Source organism: Hevea brasiliensis, unplaced genomic scaffold, assembly GCF_030052815.1.
Source record: "Hevea brasiliensis isolate MT/VB/25A 57/8 unplaced genomic scaffold, ASM3005281v1 Scaf271, whole genome shotgun sequence".
Lineage (NCBI taxonomy): Eukaryota > Viridiplantae > Streptophyta > Magnoliopsida > Malpighiales > Euphorbiaceae > Hevea > Hevea brasiliensis.
The window spans coordinates 38,133-64,231 of record NW_026614775.1 but is presented as its reverse complement, the minus strand read 5'-3'; the positions used below and the strand labels follow the sequence as shown (position 1 = coordinate 64,231).

At 34.6% G+C, this 26,099-nt stretch overlaps 2 protein-coding genes across 2 annotated transcripts; one reads left to right on the top strand and one right to left on the bottom strand.

Moving 5' to 3' along the window:
- The first annotated feature begins 10,073 nt into the window (after positions 1–10,073).
- LOC110673591 (uncharacterized) lies at positions 10,074–11,246 on the top strand. Its single transcript, XM_058141935.1, has 4 exons — positions 10,074–10,193; positions 10,413–10,668; positions 10,774–10,832; positions 10,893–11,246. Exons 1-4 carry the CDS (start codon positions 10,074–10,076, stop codon positions 11,244–11,246), a joined length of 789 nt encoding a protein of 262 aa, XP_057997918.1.
- A 5,285-nt stretch (positions 11,247–16,531) lies between these two features.
- LOC110673578 (autophagy-related protein 11) lies at positions 16,532–25,479 on the bottom strand. Its single transcript, XM_021836715.2, is given in 7 exon segments — positions 16,532–17,179; positions 17,618–17,831; positions 18,391–18,611; positions 20,285–21,956; positions 23,521–24,059; positions 24,062–24,093; positions 24,096–25,479. Coding segments are annotated over 7 exon segments (3,465 nt in total). The 5' UTR covers positions 24,466–25,479; the 3' UTR covers positions 16,532–16,762.
- Between the last annotated feature and the right edge of the window lie 620 nt (positions 25,480–26,099).

Sequence of the window (26,099 nt, the reverse complement as noted above, 5' to 3'; positions counted from 1 at the left end):
GCAAGCCTAATAACCACAACTTCCTATTAGCAGGAATGTTAGAACTATAAAAAAAAACTCCCGATTTTTGAAAATTAATAGCTTGTCCTGAAGCTTGCTTATAATAGTTTAAAATCCACCTAATCTTCTCACACTCCAAATCCTCAGCCTTAAAGAAGAAAAAACTATCATCTTTAAAAAGCAAATGAGATATAACGGGACCACACCTACTTATCCTGCAACCATGGATCTCACTAGAAATTTTAGCTCTACAAAGCAGAGCGGAGAGGCCCTCAACACAAATGATGAATAGATAAGGTGGCAAAGGGTCCCCATGTTGCAACCCCCTATGAGGTTTTATAGGCCTAACCTTAGAATCATTGAAAGCCACAGAGTATCCAACCAAAGAAATACAAAGCATAATAAGGTTCACCCATTTCCTATTAAATTCAAGGAAACACCAATTAGGGTGTAAATAAACCAAACCGCTAGTGAGCTGCTTGAGATTCGGCTTGAAAAAAGCTCAATTTGATTTGGCTCATTTATTAAATGAGCCGAGCTCGAATTTAGTAGTATTTGGCTCAATCTCGAGCTCGAGTTCGGCTTGTTAATAGACTCACAAGCTGGCTTGTTGAACAGGCTTATGATCTAGCCTGTTAAACAGGCTCGTGATCTAGCTCGTTAAACAAGATCACAAACTAATTCATTGATTAAGCTCGTGAACAAGTACGTGAATAAATTCATGATAAAGCTCGTTTATAAACTCGTGAATAAGTTCATGAATAGGCTCATTTATAAGTTCGTGAATGAGTTCATTTATATGCTTTGAATATAAAATAATATATTATTAAATATATTATATAAACTTATGATATAATTAAAATAAAAAACTACATTTATAAAATATAATAATTTTTATCCGCTCCTAGAAGGTTATTGTAACTTTTATGCATAAAAATTATTTTAAATTAGTTTATTTATATTAAATTACTAAATAAATGAAAACTTAACTACATAGTTTTTTGTGGTGGCTGTATGAATTAAAATATGAATTCATGTATCTTTCCTCCTCTTTTCCTTTTTCTCTCTAAATGTTGAACTTTTAAAAGATTAAACTTCAAATTTATCACAAATCTATCTAATCAATATTACTACTTTTTCTCTCTCTGTGTATATGTAGTCTCCCTCCTCTTTCTAATTTTTTTCCTATTAACACTAACTAATCTACTCATATATTATTAATTTATTTTACTCTATACTCTCTCTCTCTCTCTCTCTCTCTCTCTCTCTCTCTCTCTCTCTAGTCTCCCCCTATTCCTATTAATACTAACTAATCTACTCATATATTATTAATTTATTATTACTCTATATACTATCCCTCTCCTAGTCTCTATCTAACTCTCTCTCTCTCTCTCTCTCTCTCTCTCTCTCTCTCTCTCTCTCTCTCTCTCTCTTTGTAGTCTCCCCCTATTTCTATTAATACTAATTAATGTACCCATATATTTTTAATTTATTATTACTTTGTATACTATCCTTCTTCCAGTGTCTATCTCTATAAACTCTCTCTCTCTCTCTCTCTCTCTCTCTCTCTCTCTCTCTCTCTCTCTATAGTCTCCCCCTATTTCTTTTTGTTGACACTAACTAATCTATAATTACTATACTACTTAATATTGTACACTTATTTCATACAAATTGAATTGTTTATTTTTTTTAATAAAGCATTAGTAAAAGATATAAAACACCAAATATAATTTGATTAATTAAATAATCTAATATATTTAATTCTTTTAAACTTATTTAAATAAATTAAATAGAAAAAATAGAAAAAACTCAAATTATAATACATTTATATAAAAATTCATAAATGACACTTTATTAAGAGTATAAATTAGTCAATAATATAAAAAGTAATATATTTTATCAGAAAACAAAATAATAAATTTAATCATAATTACATAAAATCGGTAGTATTATTATGAACTATGTAGTTTTGATTCAAAACGACATAATTTTGAATTTTAAGAATAAAGTAAACTAAAATAATAAAAAGCATAGCAGCCAAGAACTCACGATCTCTCATTTTGATAACCCACTAACCCTAGAATTCTATTCTTCTCTCATGTAAGCAATAGTCACTGCACCCACAGTTGATAGATAAACTTTCGCCATTTTAGCTTCCTCGCATAAGAGCAAGGTGATCGAACACAACAACTTAGGTCTCAGATCTCGGAATACAGCAGTTTTAGTCTCAGATCTCGGAATACACCTTACCCCTCTGTAAGGCATAACATGATCCCGTAGAATACCTAATGAACTACCGAACTTCACCTACCGATAACTCATTAAGTACCCTACAAGGGATTTTAAAACAATTTTCTTATTTTTGATAAGTGGTGAGCATTTTCTAATAGGCATTTAAAACATTTAGTTAAAATTAAAACTAGTTAATATTTTTGGTCCATTTTAGTTTTCCGCAAATTCTATGGAAATTTTGACAGAGTTTCCTCTGTATTTTGAGAAAACCATTCTTCAAATACCTGTAAAAAGCACTTCTAAAAGTTTTTCTCAACCACTACTTCGGTTTCACAATCAAACTCAATCAATTTCTCAAAATTCACAAGTTCAATAGTTCTCAAAATACTGTCAATCAATATCATACATATTTCATTAAAAACAAAATAATTTATACACAATCTTACAAATTTATATCAAAAGAAATACAAACTAAACTTTATTACAAACTTCATACAAATTTGTGTACAAGCTGCTCAAGACCCATTTTTACATGTCCATACATTTATGTGCAATATATACATCAAAAGAAGTATTTACAGTTAGGGTATAAATTATACCCGAAAACTTTAGGCTGGTAGCTTCTCACACCTCAGCAGCTCAGTCTGCTGCTCCTCTAGTCTCTCAGATTCTGACAAAGAATAAAGCTATCGCTGAGTACTAGGACTCAGTGGTACACAACATACTAAAATAATCTTTATGCAAAAATAAAATCACGTTTATTCAAAAATTTGACTAAACATGAGCATTAAACACAAAACATGAATTATGAGATTTTAATGCAAACCAAGTTCATTTCAAAGTATCAAAACACATTTCATAAAACCCACAGTTAGATCATGCCATTCGAAACAAATAGAATCTCAATAGCCAGAGGCTAAAGAGAAATCATATCACAAGGCTAGCTAGCTCAAATATATGGATATCCATTCACATCCTCTTCTACTGGCACACCTCAACACTTCTCCAGAGAAGGAATCAAAATTCAAAACTAATTACCCCCACTAGTCGTGCTAGTGAGGTGTTCAAATATGTGGTCACGACACTGTGGTTTCAAAACTTATCTTAACAATTTGCTAAACATTGTCTTTTCAAATATACATAATAACTTTCAACAATTTAGATCAAACATCATAAGAATGCCATAATTCGATATTTCATATTAATCAAAACGATATGCAAAAGATGATTATAAAAGTATATGTTGTGCACAAACCTCAAACGAGTCGCCTGTTGGCCTTGACTCGACTCCTCGGGTTCTGTCCCGATATTCTTTTCCACTGAAACATAAAATTTTCCAATGTTTCAGTACTAAAACTTAAAATAAATCCAAAATAAACTTAACTTCACATTTACCTAGCTCTAACGTGTTAAATTCGACGTTCTCGAAATTTTATGTTTCGGGTTACTATTCACTGCACTATTCAAGTCAAATAGTTGACTTTCTAAGACTTAATAGGTATGGGAACTCCAACTTCACCCACATACCACATTTTGGTCACCAAACTTGTTGGTTTTGGTCATTTGTTTAAAGCTTAGGTCATTTTGGCAAAATTGCCAATTTTCGGTTTTGGTTCTCCGAAGTTGCACTGTTTCATTGGTCGGTCTACTGCTGGAATTTGACAAAACTTCCTTCATAGAAAATGTTCCTTATTGTCTTAAGTATATTCTCATTTTTGGATCACCTCAATCGGAGTTTTGTAACTCAAGTTATGGCCAAAATAAGTTTATCGTTCACGCAATCGCTCATACTGCATTTTTGGGTTCTGGCAGATTTTGGTCCAACTTTGGTCAGTAATTTGATTAAGTTAAGTTCATAATTTGGTCTAACTTTCTTCATATGAAATGTTCTACTATGTCTTAGGTTTCCATCGGTTCAAGAATCGCCTAAATCCGAGTTTTCTAGAGGGAGTTATAGCCATCCAAACATTGCTGCTCAAATGGAAATTTTGGAAATCTCAGTACAGTAAATGTCACTTTGCTCAATGATTTGATTAGGTTAATGACATAATTTGGATTGGTGTCCTTCATAAAAGTTTTAGATCTATATCTTATCTAATTACGGTTAAAATTTCAGATCAATTTGATCTACCTAGCTCGAGTTATGACCAAATGAACAGTTACTGTTCATTTGGTCAGTTTGGTGCAGGGGCAGCCTGCTATCAATTCACTTTGGTCAATTGTTTCACCAAGTTTTGGTCAGTTTTTGGCCATGGTTCCTTAATGAAAATTGTGCTCTTTTATGTCTATTTTCATCTCCAATTGGTGGCATATCCATTAAGCTTGTAAAATTTGAGTTTTGGTCCTTCAAAGTAGGTTTGGTCATGCTGCCAGCAGCATGACCATTGACCTACGAATTTGGCTTAATTTTCTACCATTCCCACACAACTTATTTGGTCATAATTGACCATTATTTCACTTCAAAATAGGTCCAACATGCCATTTATACATTTCTCTAAATTTTGCCTCAAAACCCTAAGTCCAAAACCCTAATCTCACTACTTTGTTACCATTAACAATTTCAATGCCTATATACATGCTTCTTTAACTATATCAAGCTCATATACACCTTAAAGTCCATCAAATTCATGCACACACATCAAAACCCTAGCTAGATGAGTTTTGCTTTAATCCTCCAACAATTAATTTATTTTCATTTTAAGCATAATTCTAAGTTAATTGAACTATAAACACAATTAATTCAACTAAAATTTCAAGTTTAGCTTACTAACCTTTCTTTGAATTTTCAATCTTCAAATCTTTCACTTTCTCTCAATTCTTCTCCTTCTAATCTTCCTTTCAAGACTTGCTTATAATTTTTCTTCAAGAAAATTAAAGGATTTTATGGTGGAATTAGTGTTTAGAAAGCTTAAAAATAAGCTTTCATAGAGGAAAATTTGAGAGAGAGAACTTGGTAGAGAGGGAGACGGCAATGGAAGGGAAGAAGGCCAAAATGACTTTTTTTTTTCTTTTAATTTATTAGTTTCATATGTATTTTCACTTAATTGACTTGGTCAATTATGGTAGGAAAATTAAAAATCAATTGTGATATCATTTTGATGTCATAAAGTAATGTAATTAGCTTTTTCTTTTCTTTTCTTTTCTTTTTCATTTATCTATTAGTTCTTTAATTTAATTCCCGATTCTGAAATTTTCTTTTCTCCGATTTTATTTGACAGTTAGGTCAGGAGTCAGCTCTCGGGGTCAATTGACCAAATCGCCCCTCGCTGGTTCATCCCGGTTTGCAAATAATTCCATCTTTCTTTCGGCTCCCTGACCTAATTATTTGACTGACTTAACAGTTCTTTTTCGTGATTTTCTCTTTTCCACTGTGTCCATAAGGGTCCTAAGGACTGCAGCGTCACTTTTTACGGTTCAAAATTTGAGTTTAAAATGACTTCGCAGTCGTTCCCGAGGAGGTCACTCATCGCTGTGACTCTCGGCTCGTTTAACCTCTTATGTTCTGTTTTTCTTATTTATAGTTAACTAATTAAACATTACTAATTATTTGTGTTTATGGTTTCTCAAATTGTCTTAAGTGTGGCCCTAATCCCATTAATTGTCTGGACCGACACTGGTCACCGAAACAGTGAAATATACTAGGCTATACCAATAGGGGTGTTACATAGAATGTTCGGAAAAATATTTAAACTAAAGTGAGGAACCATAATTAACTCAAATATTAATAAGAAAAATTTAGGAAAAATTTTAGAAATAAAATACAACCAAGTTAAATGAGCCGGTGCCCTAGCGATGGGTAACCAAGTGAGAAGTTGCGGTTCTCGCAACTAGGAGCCCTAGACCCGGGAGAAAAATTATAAAATAATTATTGGGACTCCAGAGAAGGGTCATTGAGGTTTCTATGGCATTAGAATGCCAAGAAAATATTTAGAAAATTTTTTCAATCGGTACAGACAATTTTGACCCGTTAAGCCAAACGGAGGGCATTTTGGTCATTTCGTCTTCAGAGATTATTTTTGGCCGACTTGTCCAGTTAAGTAAATAATTATTATAACATAAAATATGAATAAATATTGCTAAAAATTAAATTGAAAATGAGTAGAGAATAGAAGAAAAAAAAATGGAAGAAAATACCAATTATGACATCATATGATGTCATTAAACACTTACCCACCAATCACATTTAATCAACACTTAAATTAACTAATAAAATATGGATAAGAATACAGCAAAAGCTCAAAAAAATCCAGCAGCCATCACCTTCACAAAACCCACCCGTAGCTCTCAAATTCCATACCCATTCCACCATAGAAAACTTCATCAAGCTTCACACCCCACTAAGTTTCACCATAAACTCACTTAATCACTTCACAAAAACTCTTCCTTGCGTCTTAAACTCTCTCTAACCAGCAAAAAGAAGAAGGAAAAGAAATTTTTTACAAGTTTGGGAGTTAGCTCCAACAAGGTTAGTGCCATCTTTCTCCTTCTTCCTTTGGATATTCATGTTAAAACATTAAGTTAGGCTAGGAAATTGTGGAATTGAAGAAAATTAAACATGCTAGGGTAAATGGTGAATTTCGACAGCCTATTGGGGGTGATGATTTTGATGGTTTTGATGGGCTTAAAGTGGACTAGAGATGGTGTTTAATGTGTGTGTGTGTATATATATATATATATATATATATATATATATATATAATGAATTAGTGTGTTTAACTAAGGTGTGTGGTGTGAATTGATATGGGGAATTAGGGTTTTGGAGAGAAACTTGGACTTTGCTTCTGTAATGGTGAATGAACATTTTAATGGTCAATTAGTGACCATTTGAGGTAAGTTGACCATAACTTAGAGTGAATTATAGCATTACAAACTGATTTGGTATGCTGCCTAGTGAAACTAGCAGGGTGGCTGTGAGTCCAGCCTGTTTGGATAGCCATAACTTGGGCTGTGTAGGTTCAATTGGTGTTTGGCCAATTGGACATGAAACTAGACACATAATGGCACAATTTTGGTGAAGAAACCATGCCCAAAGGACCAAAGCAAGTGGACCAAAAACTTGCCCCAATCCGGATGTCCTGCCACCAGATTCTGCAGAATGACCAAATGAACAGTGATTGTTCATTTAGCCATAACTCATTGTATAATGGCCTAATTGACCTGAAATTTTTACAGAAACAAGTTAAGATATAGACCAACAACTTTCATGAAGAAACCTACCTCAAATTATGACCAGAACCTATCCAACAAGGCAGTTGCAGTCACTGTTCACTGCACTATAGATATGGTCAGTTCTGAAATTTTTCAATCCGGCCAGTTGTTGTTTTTGGACCATAACTTGAGCTACAAAACTCCAAATGGAGTGATTCAAAAAAATAAATTCAACTAGACAAAATAAGGAACAACTTTCATGTTTATTATTTTCTCAAATTCCCATTGCAACATTAATTAATGGAACAGAAAAATTAGGGTATAAAAATTGAAAATTCTGCTCCATTAGTTTTAAGCTTAGAAATGGTATTGGTGATTAATGCCAATAAGTTTTGAATGCACGATGTGGTATGTTGGCAGTGTTAAAACCAATGTACCTATTTTCTATGCAAAAGTCAACATTTTTGTTGACTAATGAAGTGAATAGTAACACCAAAGTTTGAAATTCAAAAATTACAAAATTCAAAAGTATCAAATGCCCTAGTATACCTAACAAGATTGGTTTAGATAGTTTGGCATGCCAATAGGGTTCAGTTAGCAGTACTGCACATGGCATTATGCCATTCTGTGATTTCATGGCTTTTAGCCATTCTGACATTGTGTTGAGACTTGGCCTTGTGCCTGATGTTATTACAGCTTATTAGCTGTTCTGTTGCACACCGGGAGATACATATGTGACTGATGGTGTGACGGCCCGAGATACTTGATACCCAGTGCCAGTTTACCCGTTTATCCAGTCCAGTCGTCCAGTATAGGTTACTTGGGCAACAAAAAAATGAAAGTGGATAAATGTAATGAAATAACGAATATAACCAGTACAAAATAAGTACGATTACAAATACTCAATGAAAATTTATTTACAATGAGACATTAATACATTCACTACATATTTATTTTCTGCTATTTCTTTTTATTATATTATTGGCACCACTAAGCATTATTGCTTAGAGCGTTGCTTTTGCCACGCGTAGATTCTGGAGATCCTGACCAAGAGCCCAGTAGACCACAGACTGGGTGAGACCTCCTGCAGCTCTGCATAGTATCCGTGTCACCTCACCATCTTCAGTGCATTGGTAGGACACTAGGTTTCATTTTGGTATTTTGTAACTAACTTTTATTTTCTTTTGTGTAAATGAAACTTATGTAATGTATTTTGATGTTCATGTAAATAATGAAAATTGTGATTATGAATGGAAAAATTTGAGTATTTATTTATTTCTTATAGATATGAGTACCATGAGAAATGAATGATTGAGAAATGTTGTTGAAAAAGATTGAGTTTTTGATGATTATTGGAGTTGAGAATGATTGGATATGATTATTGGAAGTGTTTTTCACAGGTTCCGAAGAACTGTTTTCTCCATTTTTAGCCAGATCACGGATTTTCTATAAAATTTTCGGAACCTCAAACAAATTATAATTTCAATAAATAACTTAAATGAATTATATTTCACAAGTTATATTCAAAACTATGATAAAAATAAATTAAGGAAGAATAGAAATGATTATGATAAAATAGAGTGTTTCGGTACACCGTGTGACATATCTTACTTGGATATATTGTAGACGGGTAAGGGGTGTCACACAAGGAATCCCAAAATTGTATCATAAGCTTCTAAAATGATACTTAAATTTCACAACTTGACACCTAATCCGCAAAGTCTTTATTACTACCCTTCTAACTTATTAAGATAAGAGTATTAAAATTAAGATGCTTTACTTTGTGGGCTAAATTCATAAGCTAAATCATGAGCCCTCTTACATTTATCAATAAATTTTGTTTGTTTGCAATATAATATCTATATCTTAGATCAAAATGGCCTTGAGATGGTCTGCCAAGTTCTTTGGAAATATTTTAGATGGTTTGATCCTTTAATGGAGATAGATGCATATACCATAAAAATTTCCCAAGTTATTCACTAATAGATTGTCCATTTCACCTATGTTGGACTCTAGCCTTAAGGACAACAAAACTGTTATCTTGCATGTTGGCATGACTTACTTTGTCTTCTAGTTTTTTTTTAATAATAATAAATAATTAAATTAATTTGAATTTTATTTTGATTACTAATAATTTAACTTATCAATTTAATTATTGAGTTTTATTTTGATTACCAATAATTTCTTTTTCTTTCAATAAATTAAATTAACATGAATTTTAATTGATGGTCTATTTTAAATTAGCAACTAATTTAGGATGGATTCAATTGAGATCCTAGTAATTTAATTAATCAATTTTGATTTAATTTATCAATTTTATTATTGAATGTTATTTTAATTAGCAATAAATTCCTTTTTTTCATATTATATATAACATTGTCAATAAATTAACATATATATCTTTTCCTTGTAATAAATTAAATTAACATACATATCTTTTCCTATTATATATATCTTTTCCTTTCAGTAAATTAAATTAACATGGATTTAAATTGATGGTCTATATATCTTAAATGGTGAACATTTCTATTCTATATATCATTTCATTTCATTTTTACATAAATAACGTGCGAAATTTTTTTAATAGAATATCAAACAACTCAAACTCAAACGCGATTGACTTAACTTCTCCTATTGATCAAGCTTGTTCTATTGCTTTTCTTTCTACTTAAGATTCATCTACAAGCCCAGTCATGGATGATGCTATCACAAATATTGATGAGGCAAATCATAACAAAGAAAATGATGTCATTGAGGCAAATGAGAAGGAGGAAAATCCATTTGCTTCAAAGAAACAGAAGCAAACATATAAGGTATGGGTTGAGTTTAAAGAAGTTACTCTTCCTAATGGAACAGTGAAAATAGAGTGCATTCACTGAAAACACCAACTTGGAGTTAACAAGACTAGTGCTACAATACACTTTCTTAGACATTTAAAGATTTGCCCAAAAAGGAAAGTGAATTTGAAAGGTCAACAACAAATTAGTATCACTACAACACTAGCTGAGACAAAAAGTGTGACTTCTATGCAGAATTTTAAATATGACCATGCCAAGATAAGAGAAGTCCTTGCCCATATGATCCTTATTCATGAGTTGCCATTTCTTTTTACAGAGTATGAGGTTTTCAATTTGTTGATGAGAACTGTAACTCCTTATTATAAAAAGATTAGTCATGAAATTGTAAGAAAGGATTGTTTCTCTGCTTATGACATTGAGAAAAAGAAAGTGAAGGATTTGCTAGAGCATGTTCACAAAGTTAGTGTGACCATAGATTTATGGAAGTCAGGTTAGCAAGTTTCATACATAGTTGTTACTACACACTTTGTCGACTCCAACAGGAATTTACAAAAGCATACTTTGAACTTCTATGATGTTCCACCACCTTATATAGGAGTTGTTATATGTGATGTGCTGCAAAAATGCTTAGTTAAATGGGGAATTGAAGATAAGGTATGAACTGTTTCTGTTAATAATATTGTCTATAATGATGCTGCTATTAAAATGTTGAAGGATAATCTTGCTTACAAGAATAGTCTTGCACTTAATGCTAAGTTGTTTCATGTGAGATGTTGTGCAGATATCTTAAATTTATTGGTGCAAGATGGGTTGTCTAAGATTGAAGATATAATTTTCAAAGTGCATAAAAGTGTAAAGCATCTTGCAAAAGCAGAGTCTCGTCATTTGAATTTTAGTGAAATTGGAAAGCAATTGAAATTTCCTTCAAAGAAGCTTATTTTGGATTTTGGCACAAGGTGGAATGCAATATATTTCATGCTATCTATTGCATTGGAGTTTAAGGATGTCTTCCCTCGATATCAGCAAAGAGACCCAACTTACACTTTCTTGCCTAATGAGGAAGATTAGGAAAAAGTGAAGGAAGTTTGCTCTTTTCTTGAAGAATTCAATGAAGTTACTAAAGTAATTTCAGTTACTGAATATCCAACTTTAAACTATTCCTGGCTGAACTCTATAATATAAAAAAATTATTAAATGAAGCACATGAGAATTAGGGCTAAATGCAAGCCATGGCTAGCAAGATGAAAAAGAAATTTGATAAGTATTGGAGTGATTATAATTTGTTGATCTCTATAGCAGCTATATTGGACCCAAGGAACAAGATGAAATTGGTTTAGTGGTATTTTCCAGAGATTTATTTTGCATCTGATGCTATTGATCAGATCATTACTATTCAAGAGACTTTGCGCATGCTTTATAATGAGAATGTTGAAGCTCATAAAGCAAAAAAAGTTGATATAGAAATTAGTGGTGCAAAAAACTAAAGGGAAAGATATATTTGTAATGTTAGTGGAAAAGGAAAAGTTAGAGGGAGAGAATGAACAACCTACTACTATTCAATTGTTCCATAACCTTATGTTGGTGCAAGTTCATGATCCTTCACTGGGTTTCATGTCCGAACATGTTACATCCATTATTAGCAACTTTGTTAGGGAGTTTGTTAAGGCAAATTCCAATAACTTCACTAGTATATGGCATAGTTACAAGCGGATTTAGGTGCGACTCGATTTTTTATTACCTTTAAGATGCCATAAGAGGCTTAAGAAATTTGGTAGTGATTGTTTTTTGGTCTCCTTCACTATACACATCTTCCATTCTTTTGCTTTTATGTGGCAAGCTCAGCCATTCAGAATAATTTTATGCACATCTATTTGATTAAACTGATGCTCAATAAGGGTGCCCTTATGGTGTTTGGCAAAGGACTGCTAGATGTTGGGCTCAAATCAGCATGGATGACATATGGCTTCAAAATGAGGTTTCAGTAGCTAAGGAGAGTGTCAAGGAGCCATTAGATCTACTATGGAACTTTTAAAGATCATAGGCCAAAAACAGAGGATGAGGTTAGCATGGGACTAGTAGTGAGTGACATGATCCATCTAATTTAGTTATTACCAATGATCATGGTAAGAGTTAAGTTGGACCCAAATAGGTGCTGGGCCATTACCCATTGTCTCTGGTAAAGGGAGTTATTATAGCTGATCCTAAACAAAGAAGGTAGGAAGTAGTGGGCTTAAAGGGAATGGGTTAAGGTGTTGTTGTGAGTGTGGGTTAAGTTATAGGTATCTCAAAAAAAAAAAATTAGCAATGAGCTCTGCTACAGAGGCTTGCTGAGAGCCATAACATGCGTCAATTGTAATTGTCATGTGCTTCATAACCTATGATCAGTTTAGGTCTTGCAAGAGCTTGTAACAGATAAGTGGCCCACTTTTATTTTTCTAATGGAAACTCTCTATGATTATAACAGAATGGAATCATTAAAGAATAAGTTAGTTTCTGAAGGCTTGTTTGTAATTGAGAATTTAAGGCACACAGTAGTGGTTTGGCTCTTTTCTGTTGTAAGAAAGACATGGTTAGGCTCTTGAGTTATTATAGGAACCACATTGATGTGTGTGTCACAATTGATAGGTTGGGTTCTTAGAGAATGATTGGTTTTTATAACAAGAGTTAGGTGTAAGGATTTGTGGCAACTCTTTTGATCTCTCTGCTCCTCATTGACACTGCCTTGTTGTTGCTCAATAGACTTCAATGACATTTTTGCCTCTTATGAGAAGAAAGGTTGTACTCCTTAATCGAATTGGCTTTTAAATTGGTTCAATCTACCATTTTTTATGTCAGTTTAATGATTTACCCATGGAAAGGTACAAATATACTTAGGAGAGGGGGTTACTCTATATTGGGTGAAGGAAAAGCTTAACAGAGCTTTAGTTAATTAGAGCTGGTGAGATCATTTCCAATATGCTAAATTGAGCTCCTTGGAACTCTCTTGTTCTTATCATCTGCCAATTTTGCTTAAGCTTAAGGTAGTCAATTTTTCACTATCCTCTCGCTAGTTTAAATTCGAAAATTGTTGGATATGGGAGCCAGAGTGTAAGGAGGTTGTTCAAAGTGATTGGGACATGGCTAGGTCAAAGGATATTTTGACAAGAACTCAATCTTATGAGTTTACTTTACTTCAGTAGAGTGAGAAACGCAAGATCAAGCATTAAAATTTAGTGGAGCAGTGGAGGAAAATTTGTGATGTGCACCATTCTCAAAACCCATATGATGTTATAGAGTTCCTCGACACTAAAAACCATTTGCATGAGTTTCTCCACAAAAGGAAAGTTTACTAGAAGCAATGGAGCAAATAGTTCTAGCTTAATGAATGGGATGCTAACACTTGTTATTTTTATCGAATGGCATCAAAAAGGAAATGCAAGAATTGCTTAACTCAATTGCAAATGGTGCAAGACTCTAGCATGAATGGCCAAATGATTTAGGTAATCACATGATTGACTATTTTACTCTGTTATTTTCATCTTAGTACCATGTTTTGGATGGTGTTCTGCATTTTGTGACTAATGAGGTCTTAAAAGCTCAGAACACTCTTTTGATGGTTCCTTTCGCGATATGAAAAAGATAATTTTCAATATGATCCCTAACAAATCCCTTAGTCCCAAAGGTATGAATCTGAGCTGCTATCAGCATTTCTAGGATGTTATTGGTAAGGATGTGAGTTCAGCTTATCTATGATTTATTGCTAATTAGTATTTCCTAGAGGGTCTGAATGATACAATCATCGTCCTCATTCCAAAGAAGAAACAGCTGGAAACTATAAGGGACCTTTGTGGAATTTCATTTTGCAATGTCCTCTACAAAACTGTTGCCAAAATGTTAGCAAGGCGGTTGAGACATGTAAAAACCCAAGTCCAAGACTGTTACTGGCACTAAGGGAACAAATAAGCAAGAAGCCATCAAAACCCATAACAAGCCTGGACATTACTTTCATAAATAGTGGTGGAGGCACATTTAAGTCAAAAAACACTTTAATCATTAAATAATTTTATTTATTTTATGAAACATTTGATTACAAGTACAATAAACCTTTATACAATTACATTTCATAAGAGGAGTTCCATAAACTTTACATATACCTTTTAAAACAAAATGAGACAATAGCCTCTGGAACTCATAGCCTAAATATGCTTACTTTATTTTCAACTTTTGTCTCTAAAAGGGGAAGGCAGAAGAAGAGCGAGCTTGGGGCTTAGTGAGTAATAGCCTACTTAAAGGAAGGAAAACATATAATAAAACAATTACATACAAGTCTATGCAATGCAGCAACCATATGGGGTTCATAGCACAGATAATTCACATAAGGGTAGTTCATATCACCATTGGTTCCTCAATCATGTTATTTCCATAAATATACATCCAATGTGCCCAACCCATTATAGGAGCTCTTCAAGACTTCCTCTTATCTTATAATATCAAACAAATATATAGGGCTGGAGACACAGAATTGCCTTACCTGATTATCCGTAACATAGTTAGCTCATTATGCATGCATGTCATTCCTTTTCTTTATCATATCATTTCTCATAAGGAACCAATTGGTCATCCACAGGCTACTAACACATCACAAGTAATAGTGCAAATGCATCATCTTGTGATAATAAAACATATATGCAATTTATCCCTAAAATGTAATATATCTAATGAGAACATACTTTCATGATGCATGAGCGTGCATAGCATAGCAATAACTAAAAGAAACATAATATTTAAAAGCTTTAGGTAGGTTCTACTCAAGGAGTTGCTAGACTTTTCTACTTTACCTATGGCTAGGTAGCCCTTAGATCCCTTATCTCTAGGTCTTCTATGCCTTATCTTCAAGCCTATAAGGGAAAAAATTTAGAGGTTCTTATCATTCCTAGAAGAGGTTGTGCCAAGGATGTCCGTTGTCACCATATCTTTTTTTCATTCTCTATGCAGAAGGGTTGTCGGCATTAATTCAGCAGGCTGAATCTTCCGAATTGATTCATGGTTGGAGCACCGAATGTTTCTCATCCTTTTTTTTTACAGACGGTAGTCTGCTTTTTTTTAAGGATATTGAAACTAAAGCACTTGTTGCGAAGGATATACTTGCTGCTAACGATAAGGCATATGGTCAGTCTATTAATTTTAAAAAAGTCAAAATATATTTTAGTGCTAACACACTTAATAGTCAGCAGGATAATGTTGCTTCTATTTTGGAGGTGCCTACTGTTTGTGATCTAAGTACATATTAGGCCTACCACCGCTTATCGGCCGAAGCAAGTTGAATATCTTTCGTTTCATTAAAGACAAGGTGTGGCAGAAGCTTCAATCTTGGAAAAGGAAGTTCCTATCACAGGCAAGTAAGGAGATTTTGTTTAAAACAATTTCTCAAGCGTTGCCCAACTATGTTATGGGCGTTTTCTTGCTTCCTGTCTCTTTGTGCTCTAAACTAGAGAAGATGGTAAACAGTTTTGGTGGGGTAATAATCAATCTCAACACCATGGCATTAATTGGATGGCTTTGGATAACTGTAGGTGGTTGGAGATTCTGAGCGTTTTCTCCCTTAAAGTGGCAAAGGCAATAGGCATTAGGGAGGTTTTGAGTTGGATTAAATCACGTGGTTGGGAAAATGCTATTGTTAATTTTGATTCTCTTTCTGCTATTTCTGCATTACAACAGGGCTGCTCTTGGTCAGCTTCCCATGGAGTTGTTATAGCAAATTGTCTAACTCTTGCATAAGAGATTCTTGTGTTTATATTCAGTTTGTTAGGAGATCTGTGAACATAGTTGCCCATGTTCTTACTAGAGAAACTCGTTCAATGACAGATTGTAGGAGTTGGGATTTGTCTCCCCTCCTTTCTTTGTAGATGCTTTTTTTTATTTTTTGATGATTTTTGGTAATACATTTCACTTTGCTTCAAAATATATAGATATAAACAACTAAAATTGCCTAATTAATAAATATTGATTAATGATAAGAAGTTACGATAATCAAATAGCATAATTTAAGAGTATCATACAGCAAGTTAACTTGGGGTTGCCTACACCCCCCCCCCACCCCACCCCGGTCCTGATATCTTTAGGGTTGCTAACCGACGTTCCTGCGTGTTATAGCTATGTTGTGTTCTTTTCTCCTCATTCCCAAAAATGAAAAAACAGCAAGTCGACTTGGTTATTGATTTTGTCATTGATTGCATATTTGAATTTGCTGCCTAAAAAGTAAATTACCTAAAATTCATTGTACATTTGAACTCATCTAGAGAGAACAAGCTACATAAAATATCTTTTGGTGAATGGGCTAAAAACTCTCTTCCATCAACTCAAGTTGAAGCAAGTTAACGAGCAAGATCGATTAAAATTCAAGAGATTGATAAAATATTCACATTTTTTTACATGGTTAAATAGAGTAGCTTTATACACAAAGGAAAGATTAAACGTAATTGGATGATCAACTGTACAAAAAGAAAGAGAAGTTTGCTTTCCATCATTTTTTCCAATATTTATATATAATTATATATATATACACTTGATTTCTTCCATCACGTCTTATCTGCCTGAAGCAGGGATCAGGAAGGAGGTAGTGAACGAATGGTGGTATCAGGTAACATAGCTACTGTCACTACGAAGTATTCACAACCAATGGGAAGACTGAATGGATTTGAGGTTGATCCCAAATTCAGGGTCAATTGATCAGTTCCTGTGTCACAAGTAAGATGATCCACTTGATCTGCCCTACCATGCTCAGGCCTGGCTGCGCTAGGAGGCAATGGCTTCGCAATCTGGCGTTCAATATGCACAATCTGCCCAACAATGTAGCTGGGACGCCTTGGAAGATGATCAGTAAACAACGCCACAGATTCAGAAGACAAATAGTAGTTAGAACCATTTCGGTTGATTGCCTCATAATGCCCAGCTGAATTGAGAACAAATGCAGCTATCTCATGACCTTCCAACCGCCCGAAAGATATCCTTTCTTTGTTTGCCTGTAGGAGAACACCATTAGAAACATCATACTGTCAAGTTATAAGCAAAGAGTTTTGAACACAACTACAAAAAAGGAAACTAACACAGGAAAGGTCTAAAATTGAAAAGGAAAAATAAAAAGGCAAGAAACACAAAAAATTAGATAAGAATAACACTACAGAAGAACGACATTACACCGTCCACCATTGATGATGGCTCTGCCAGCAGAAACTAAGCCAGTCATTATAATTAATTTAAAGAGGTAGCTAATTGTATATGACAGTTAAAATCAATGACAAACAAATCCCAAAAAAAAAAAAAGCACTTGAAAAGTTTGCATGAACCATAATCTGCTTTAAATTGTAAGTCAACAATTTGGGTCACAGTAACTGGTCATGCGTCATGCGGCACCACTAATACATCATGAACAGAAAACACCATTAACAAGCCAAGAGTACCTGCTTCTCAAGTTGATGCTTTTTATATAAAGTGGCAACCAGCTCCTTCTTTTCTTCCAACTCCTTTTTAAGCTGTTCATTTGCAGCTTCCAGTTTTGGGTACTTGTCAAGCAGCTCCTCGCGATGCCTAGACAAGAAACCAACTCTATCTGCAAGAACCCGGATGCATTTTCGAAACTCAGCAGTACCATCATCTTCATTGTCATTAATGGAACTGCATAGTTTTCAAAGGAAAGCAATTAAACTTTTGCCATTTTAAAAATCACCAACTAAACTGATATCCTATAGAGAGTTAATCCCCTATGTATATATCTAGAATAACATACCCTAACAAGTATTTAGCCAGTGACTGATAAAGTAACATATCAACCTACTGTATAATTTTTTGAGGATACACATACAGCAGAGGCCTATAGTTATTTGCCTGTATCCCACAATGTAGACTGACACAATCCAACACAGGACTATCATAATTGCTGCAATGACCATTACTCATATATAAAAACTTCAAGAAATTGATTTCTTTTAAAGAACTAGTTGCATTTGGCACTGACATCTTAATACTGCAGCAATTCAGAAACATGTAACCCACACCCATTCCCCATATAATATTAGTGAAAATTCAGAGAAGAACATTGCACTTCTATAAATGCCCAATATTTGACCACAAACTTCTAAGTGCTAGACTGAATCAAAATGTTGGATGCATAAAGTCCGGCAAAAAAGTTGATCCATAGAAGACAAATTATAGAGGATTCTGCCAAATATCTTACTTGCCCAAAGATTGAGCTAACGCACGCAAGGAATCAGCAAAACCAGCAACTCCACTCGGGCCATATATACAGTTCCTAAGTCTTTCAAAAAGGCCACGCATTTTCACAGCAGATGCACGCAGGGCACTATACTCTGAGGCCCTCCGATCAGCTGCACAAAGATGGGTTTGGGCTTCCTCTCTTGCTTCATGCAAACAATTCTCCAAGTGAGCACAATTCATCTGTTATACAGCACAAAAAGAAAGATTATTAAAACATGTGAAATACAAGCTGATCAGATCTTTGAAGCATGTTTTCATACTCAACTCAACTCAACTCAACTCAACTCAACTCAACTCAGCCTTTATCCCAAAAATTTAGGGTCGGCTATATGGATTCGCTTTCTCCACTCTAAACGATTTTGGGTTAAATCCTCATAAATATGTAATGTTTCTAGGTCATATTGTACTACTCTCCTCCAAGTCAATTTAGGTCTATCCCTTTTTTTCTTTCTATCATCTAATCTAATGTGCTCTACTTGTCTAACTGAAGCCTCCATATGTCTACGCTTCACATGACCAAACCACCTCAATCTTCCTTCTCTCAACTTATCTTCAATTGGCACCACTCCTACCTTTTCTCTAATACTTTCATTACGGACTTTATCTAGTATAGTATGGCCACTCTTCCACCGTAACATTCTCATCTCTGCAACTCTTATCTTAAACGCATACGACTCTTTCAGTGCCCAACACTCACTATCATATAACATAGCCGGTCATATGGCTGTACGGTAAAATTTTCCTTTCAACTTATTGGGAATCTTACGATCACATAAAACTCTCGTGGCATGTCTCCACTTCAACCATCCGGCTTTAATCCTATGACTAACATCCTCCTCACATTCCCCATCTACTTGAAGGACTGAGCCTAGATATTTAAAGAGATTAGTTTGGGACAGTACAACTCCATTCAAACTAACTCCTTCACTATCATCCGTTTGGCCTTCACTGAACTTGCAATGCATGTATTCTATCTTCGTTCTATTTAACTTAAAACCCTTTGACTCTAGAGTACTTCTCCAAATAAAAATATTAAATTTTATAAAATTGATCACTGATACCTTACAAACAAAATGAAATTATTAATAAGAACCATTTTAAGGAATTCTCAATATGTATTCAGATCTTAAATAACAATTATACCTAGACAAGTAATAGATTTTTGCGAGACTAAAATTACTAAACAAACAAAGATTTATCTTGCAGATAAATATGTCCTTGCCTATGCAATTTAGGGTGATGAAGTATGATCAAAGGTCATTCTTGTAATGGTTTCGGCCATTCCAACTCCCTTTGCCATTGATTTTAGAAGGAAAAAATTATTTCTGGCAAGCATTAAAAATATGCTCTTTCTGTTAGTACCAAATCAGGAACCAAGTATCACATTTTGGAAATTATCACAAGTTTGAAGACAAGAAAAAGATTAATCCTAATAGAATTTTCAGTTGAAGCATAGGTCTTTGAAGGAAACAAAAGAAAAACCTCTTCAAGGATAACATGGAACCTCCGAGTCCTCAAAGAACATTTAATGCTAAAGGAAAATGTTTCTGCTTATCAAGAGACATAGTTGAGAAGAAAATAAATACCCATGTTTTATTTGCCAACTCCAAAAAACTTAAGCAGGGGTCACCCAATTTTCACAAAAAGAAAAAGATATCAAACTCCTTAGTTAAACAAAATTTCTATATTGCAATTCTGCAAAAATTAATAAGCCTATCCATCACACCATGTCATTATGTCAAACATATAAAACCTAATGCTTAAAGAAAAGTGAATGCATAAGCCACTACGAAACCAGTTTTATCCAAAATGAAGCTCAGTTTTATCCAAAACTGTGTTTCATGCGCTAATACCTGAGATTCATCAAGAAGCTTCCGACTCATTTCCAATTCCCTAGTAAGTACTGCAACATCCTCCATAGCAGCTTGGAGCTTGGATTCAGTTTCACTCAATTGATTTGATTTTTCTACAAGTGCACTTTGCAATTCCAACACAATATCACAAGTGATCTTAGGATCAACTGCAGCATCAGTAGGTAACACATTTACAGCTTCAGGCATACTCTCAGCTGTGGAACTGCTTGCCAATGACATGCCCATTTGTCCCACCATTTTATCTTTCCCATCTTTATCAGCAACTTGCAGTTCTTCACGATGTGGCTCCATCATTAGAGAATCCAACTGAGTATTTAGCATTCCAGAGGTATCCATCATATTTTCGTCACCCCCATCTCGAACTTTACTTGGTTGCCTTGTGAAAAGTCCTAGTTTTGCATCCAAAGAACTAGAAATACAAGAAACTTCATCCATGGGCTCTGAAGTTGATATATAAGGCACATGGGCTTGCATATCACCATGGATTTGCGGTTTGCTGTCATCAGCCTTTGCAGCTGGAAGGTCAAAATCAGATGCAACATTGCTGCTTGAAAGTTTTTGCTCCTGCAGAAACTGATCAGACAATCTCTGCTCTAATTCTTGGATACGCTTCTCATATGACAGACATTGCAGTTGCTTTGCCTTAAGCATAGATTGGAGATGCTTCCCATGCTCATCTTTCAGCTGCAAGGCTTCAGCTGTCTTCTCTGCAGCATTCTTCAACAAACTATCCACTTTTTCATCATCCACTGACTCATATTCAAGGCTGAGGGTACATATAAGCGCTTTTGCAGAAGCAAGTTCAGCTTTCAGTTTTGCATTCTCAACTTCCAGCTTGCTAGTTCCAGCAATCTCTACCAACTCACTGCCTTCAAGAAGCTCCTCAGAATAGTCTTTGTCAAGAGTGTCTGCAACCATCTCTTCCCCCTCAGCAGAATGAGAACTGTCATTAGACATGGAAAATGAGCCTTTCAAGCTTGCATGCTTCTCACTCTTTAAAGGTAGTCCCACTAAATACTCAGGCGCATAATGGTCCAGGTCTGAGATATCAATATTAAGCAAATTTGCGTCAAAAGGAGCAATATTGACGTCACACTGGCTTGGAATATCATACAAGCCCATTGAATCTAATATATCCCTTGGTATATATGAACTATGTGCTTTTCGAAACTCTTCCCGTCTCCTAACCTCAGTCTCCCTCTTGGTAGCAAGCCTTTCAGCCAACTGTCCAGCCATGCCCATGTAAAGTTTCATGGAGGCCTTTCTTCTTACCACTTCTGCAAGGCAAGCTCTATATGCAGGACCAATCCCTCGAACCAGCTTCAGTTCAGTAAACAGATCATCCTGGCGCACCATTGCTTCTCTAAAAACTGGAAACTGGAACTTAGCATCTTTAATTTTATAAGAAATATATGCTATTTTTTGCATGTAATTGTGCACAAAGATGTTCATCTCATTCTTCTTATCCTTGCAGAACTCAAGAAGTTTGGTAATTGAACAACCACAAGCCTCCATCTTAGGCAAATGATTCTTGTCATGTACATCATACATGGGACCCAGGGCTGAAACTGCATCGTGAGGGCGCAGTGAGGAGGACAATTGGCAGGACAGACAATCATCCACAAGTTTCTTTACCGTATTTACATCTTTGCTGCATGAACACAACCACAGTCGTTAGCTAACAGAATTTAAAATATATTCCTACAACACAACTAAGACAGCAGAAAAAAATGAATAAATAAATAAACACAAGCTCTAAAGTAGGGTAATTGATAAGTGGAACTAATGGTGTTTCAGAGTCTTCTGCAAACTTGAAAACTTCATAGCTGTACATGTTTCAAAACCACCTTTAAATGGTTTTAATGGCTTATGATGTTTACTTTATTCCTTTCCATATATAATCAAATATAATAAAGAACATCAGAAAATCAAAACTCCCCATGAAGCCCAGAAACAATAAAGTTCTAGTCCTGCACTCAATAAGTTCTAGGCACAAAGTTAAAAAGGAAAGATAGAAAATAAATAACAAATCAAAAGGAAATAATGACATTAGACTAGAGAATGCACGCATCTTTTAATATGGAAAAGATTCTGAAGTAAATTACTTCTACAAGTTGTCAGGGAATTAGAAATCACAGAGAGTAAAGCTTTCTATACTTCATAAACAAAAAGACCAACAGCCTCGTCTACTTGATGATTCAATCAGGCCATGGTAATCACCTAAAATGATTAACACCAACAATAACTAAGCCTTAATCGCAAACTAGCTGTGTTCATTCCTAATTTCATCCATTATTATGTTACCAGACATTCATCTTAACATCTACATTTATGCCACACATCTTGTGGGACCATTCACTTTATCGGACTCCTCCATTTCATCCATCATGTATTGTTTCTATAAGTTACATCCTCATCTAGAGCTCCGTTCTTCTGAATGAGTTAATCTATAGTGATTAACTTCTTAATAAAAAAAAAAGGGAAGAGAGATACAAGCTCTTACTAGATGAGATGAAAATTCTGCAGCAATTTGAAACTTAATGTCAATTAAGTAATTATTAACTTCCAGTTCTAAATATCCAACTTAAATGTGCAAGTTGGCATTTAGAGCCAAGAAGAACTGGAATAAAAGTTCCCAAAACCATTTTCCTTACCAGAACTAAAATCCCCAGTCCTTTCCTTTCCCCTTTCCAACCTTCAGTAGGAAAAAACTTTCTGTAGGCTATATCTAACAAAATTCCACCATCACAACATCTATCTATCAAATAAAGTAGAAGTCACTAATGTCACAACAAATGGTGTTTCACCAGGGAAGTGGGAATATAAGAATAGTTACATTTTTTTCCTTTGGCAAGCAAGGAGCATCAAAGATCCTAAAAACACATCAGGTATGAGAAATCAAGATAAGTCAGATCCAGTGTACACAGTAGCCATGCAATCGCTCTATGGTTTTGTCTTGAAAAACACTGAGACAATTGTTAAGATAAGATTAGCTTAATGGTAAACAAACTTCTACTTATAAATTATAAGAAAAAACTCCAAAACCAATTACTAGCAATAGAGTACTGCATAGCACTACAGTATCCTAAAGGATTTTATCAATCAAGATATATCAGCCAAACATGAAAAGCACCAGAAACTTAGCAAAGGTCAAAAACTAATACAAAATCACAGAGGAAAGTTGGTTCAGATAACTGGGATGAAAGTCTACCAACCTTAAAGATTGCATTATACTCTTCTGTTCATTGATGAATCGCTTACGCTCCTTGATGGCCAGCTCTAAATTCCTAAGAGGAAAGGGAGTCCTGCAAGCAAATAACTCCCCCACCTTGCGCTTTACGTCACTAAACGTCTGCTTAAACTCCGAAACCTTCTTCTCAAACTGTCTATGGGAGTTGCTACAGTTCTCGACAGCTTTCCTCAGGTTTTCTTCCTTCACAAAATCCACTAAACTCTTACGTGTAGTATTCTGCAAAGCTGGATGAAGTTTGATAGACCTCAGTTTTTCTAAATCCCTTCTGTAATTCATTAAGAGTTCAGAATGCATCCTGTGCTGCTGTGTGTAGCGCTTCATGAATTCTGAGTAATTCTGACTAATCATCCTATAATATTGATCCAAATTACCCCTAGCAACCTCAACTGCTCTCTCCTGCACCTTCTGCTCCCTCAATAACCTCTCACAATGCTCATACTTCACATGAGTTCTACTGTATATCGCATGACCCCTATGGTAATGGTACCTAAATTGTCTCTCTCATAAGAAGGCAAAGCCTTCAAAGCGGGTACTATGCGTCGTCTAATGGGTGGGGATCATGTGGACATGCTGGTGGTGGAGGATCTGCAACTTCAAGAATATCAAATTGCTCAGGTAGAGGGGGAGGGGAACTATTTTGGAGCCTAGCTTTATTGAATATAAACACATCTCCATCACTGGATGGAAGCTTATAAGCAGAAAGAGGCCGCTGGGATTCGAGTTTCATATCCAAACACAAAACAAGCTGTTCATTGAAATTAATCCCTGCGACTGATTCAATATACCGCATAACTGCCTCCACAGGGGTTGCTTCATCACAATCAAGCTCAAAGGAGTGGCCATTTTCTGCTATGTGGACTAGAAGCTTACCCTCATGAACCGAACCTTCAGTAACGCTTGAACTCATCTTATCCTTAGATGCAGAATTGCCCACCACAAAATACAAGAGAATAAAAAATTCACCACCCCTACAGCAGAATTTTAGTTACAACCCCACACAAGGCCTATCGAACCCAAAGATATGGTCGAAACAATTCAATCAATCGTGATAAACTCCGAGTTAAAACCAAATGGGAGGATTACCCCTCTTTAGAGCTTTAATCCTTGATTTTTCACCACCCCACTACAGAAATCTGCCGAAACATCCAATATTCCGTAAACACACCAAGAATTGAATCGACAGAACACCAGTAGTTATCGACTGACCACAAGAATCTGAAAAAAAAAAAAAAAGGAATGCCCCCTCCCAAACCACACCCTCCAGAGATTTTATCCAAAAACCTAAGACTTTACACCCAAATCCTCCAAAATACCCAAATTTAGCAAAAATCCACAGCGCGACTCATCAAAAGCCACCCGTTCACAACAGAACCACCAAAATATTTGTTGAAAACCCTAAGCATCACCGACCCAACGTCAAAATCACGAAGGTGTGACCGAATCCCAAATTACCCACCAATGATTACACCCAAAAAAGCCCCAATCGTGCTCCCACGATGCTCAGAACAAAACCTAAAACGAACAAAAACAGCTACGGGGCGATCAAAAGAAAAAAAAAAATTCTGAGACCAAAGAAGCGAATTTTTCTTCTGAGAATTTTGAACTGGATAAATCAAAGCAATAGATAGCAATCACGTTAAGAGAAGATGGAATCTAATAGGGGAATTTAGGGGCTCTACATAAGGTTCTCTCCACGAAACCCCTTCATTTTTTTTTTTTTTATATTGTTATTGAAATCTGCAATTTCTTCTTTTCTTTATAACTATTCTTTTATATCAACAGGCAATAGGAAAAAAAAATTCACAGAGATCCTTCTGCAAGAAGCAACCACCTGCGGGTAGCAGAAGAGCTCTCTCTCTCTCTCTCTCTCTCTCTCAAATCTCTGATAAAATAAAGTTTGGGAGAAGAGAAAATCAAGCAGTTATTTTTACTAGATATTTGATTATTTATAGGCATTCGATCCTTTTTTTAAGTTCTCGTTGTAGTTAGAGAGGCATTGAAGTGGATGAAATTGTAATTTAAAAATGTTTTTGCATGACCAGTTTACTCACCTAAAGTTTTGGAATTCACATTATTGAATTTTTTACGTTTTTGTTCTTTTCATTAATTTTAAAATATAAATATATACAAAATTACCAATTTTATCATTTTTTTAAGATAAATTATTATATTTACAGAAGAATTTATTATAGTTTAGTTAAAATTTATTGATCAACTAATATTTTTTGTTTGGGCTTTGAAATTCTTTATGGAATTAGTATTTATTTTATGCCCGTTGTATATAGTTAATATTTATTATTACACGATTTCGTGATTAAATTTTTTAAAAATTAATAAAAAATTTCATTAAAATATATAAAATTAGAAAAAAAAATAAATCCTATTTAAGTAAGAATAATATAAAAAGTTATGCAACATCTGAATTTTACTAATAAAAATAAATTATAGCCACCCTTAAAATATTGCCTCAATAAAAAAATTGTGAAAATTTCCCATATTAAAAATCAAATTCAAATTCAAATAAATACTATTTTTTTTGAT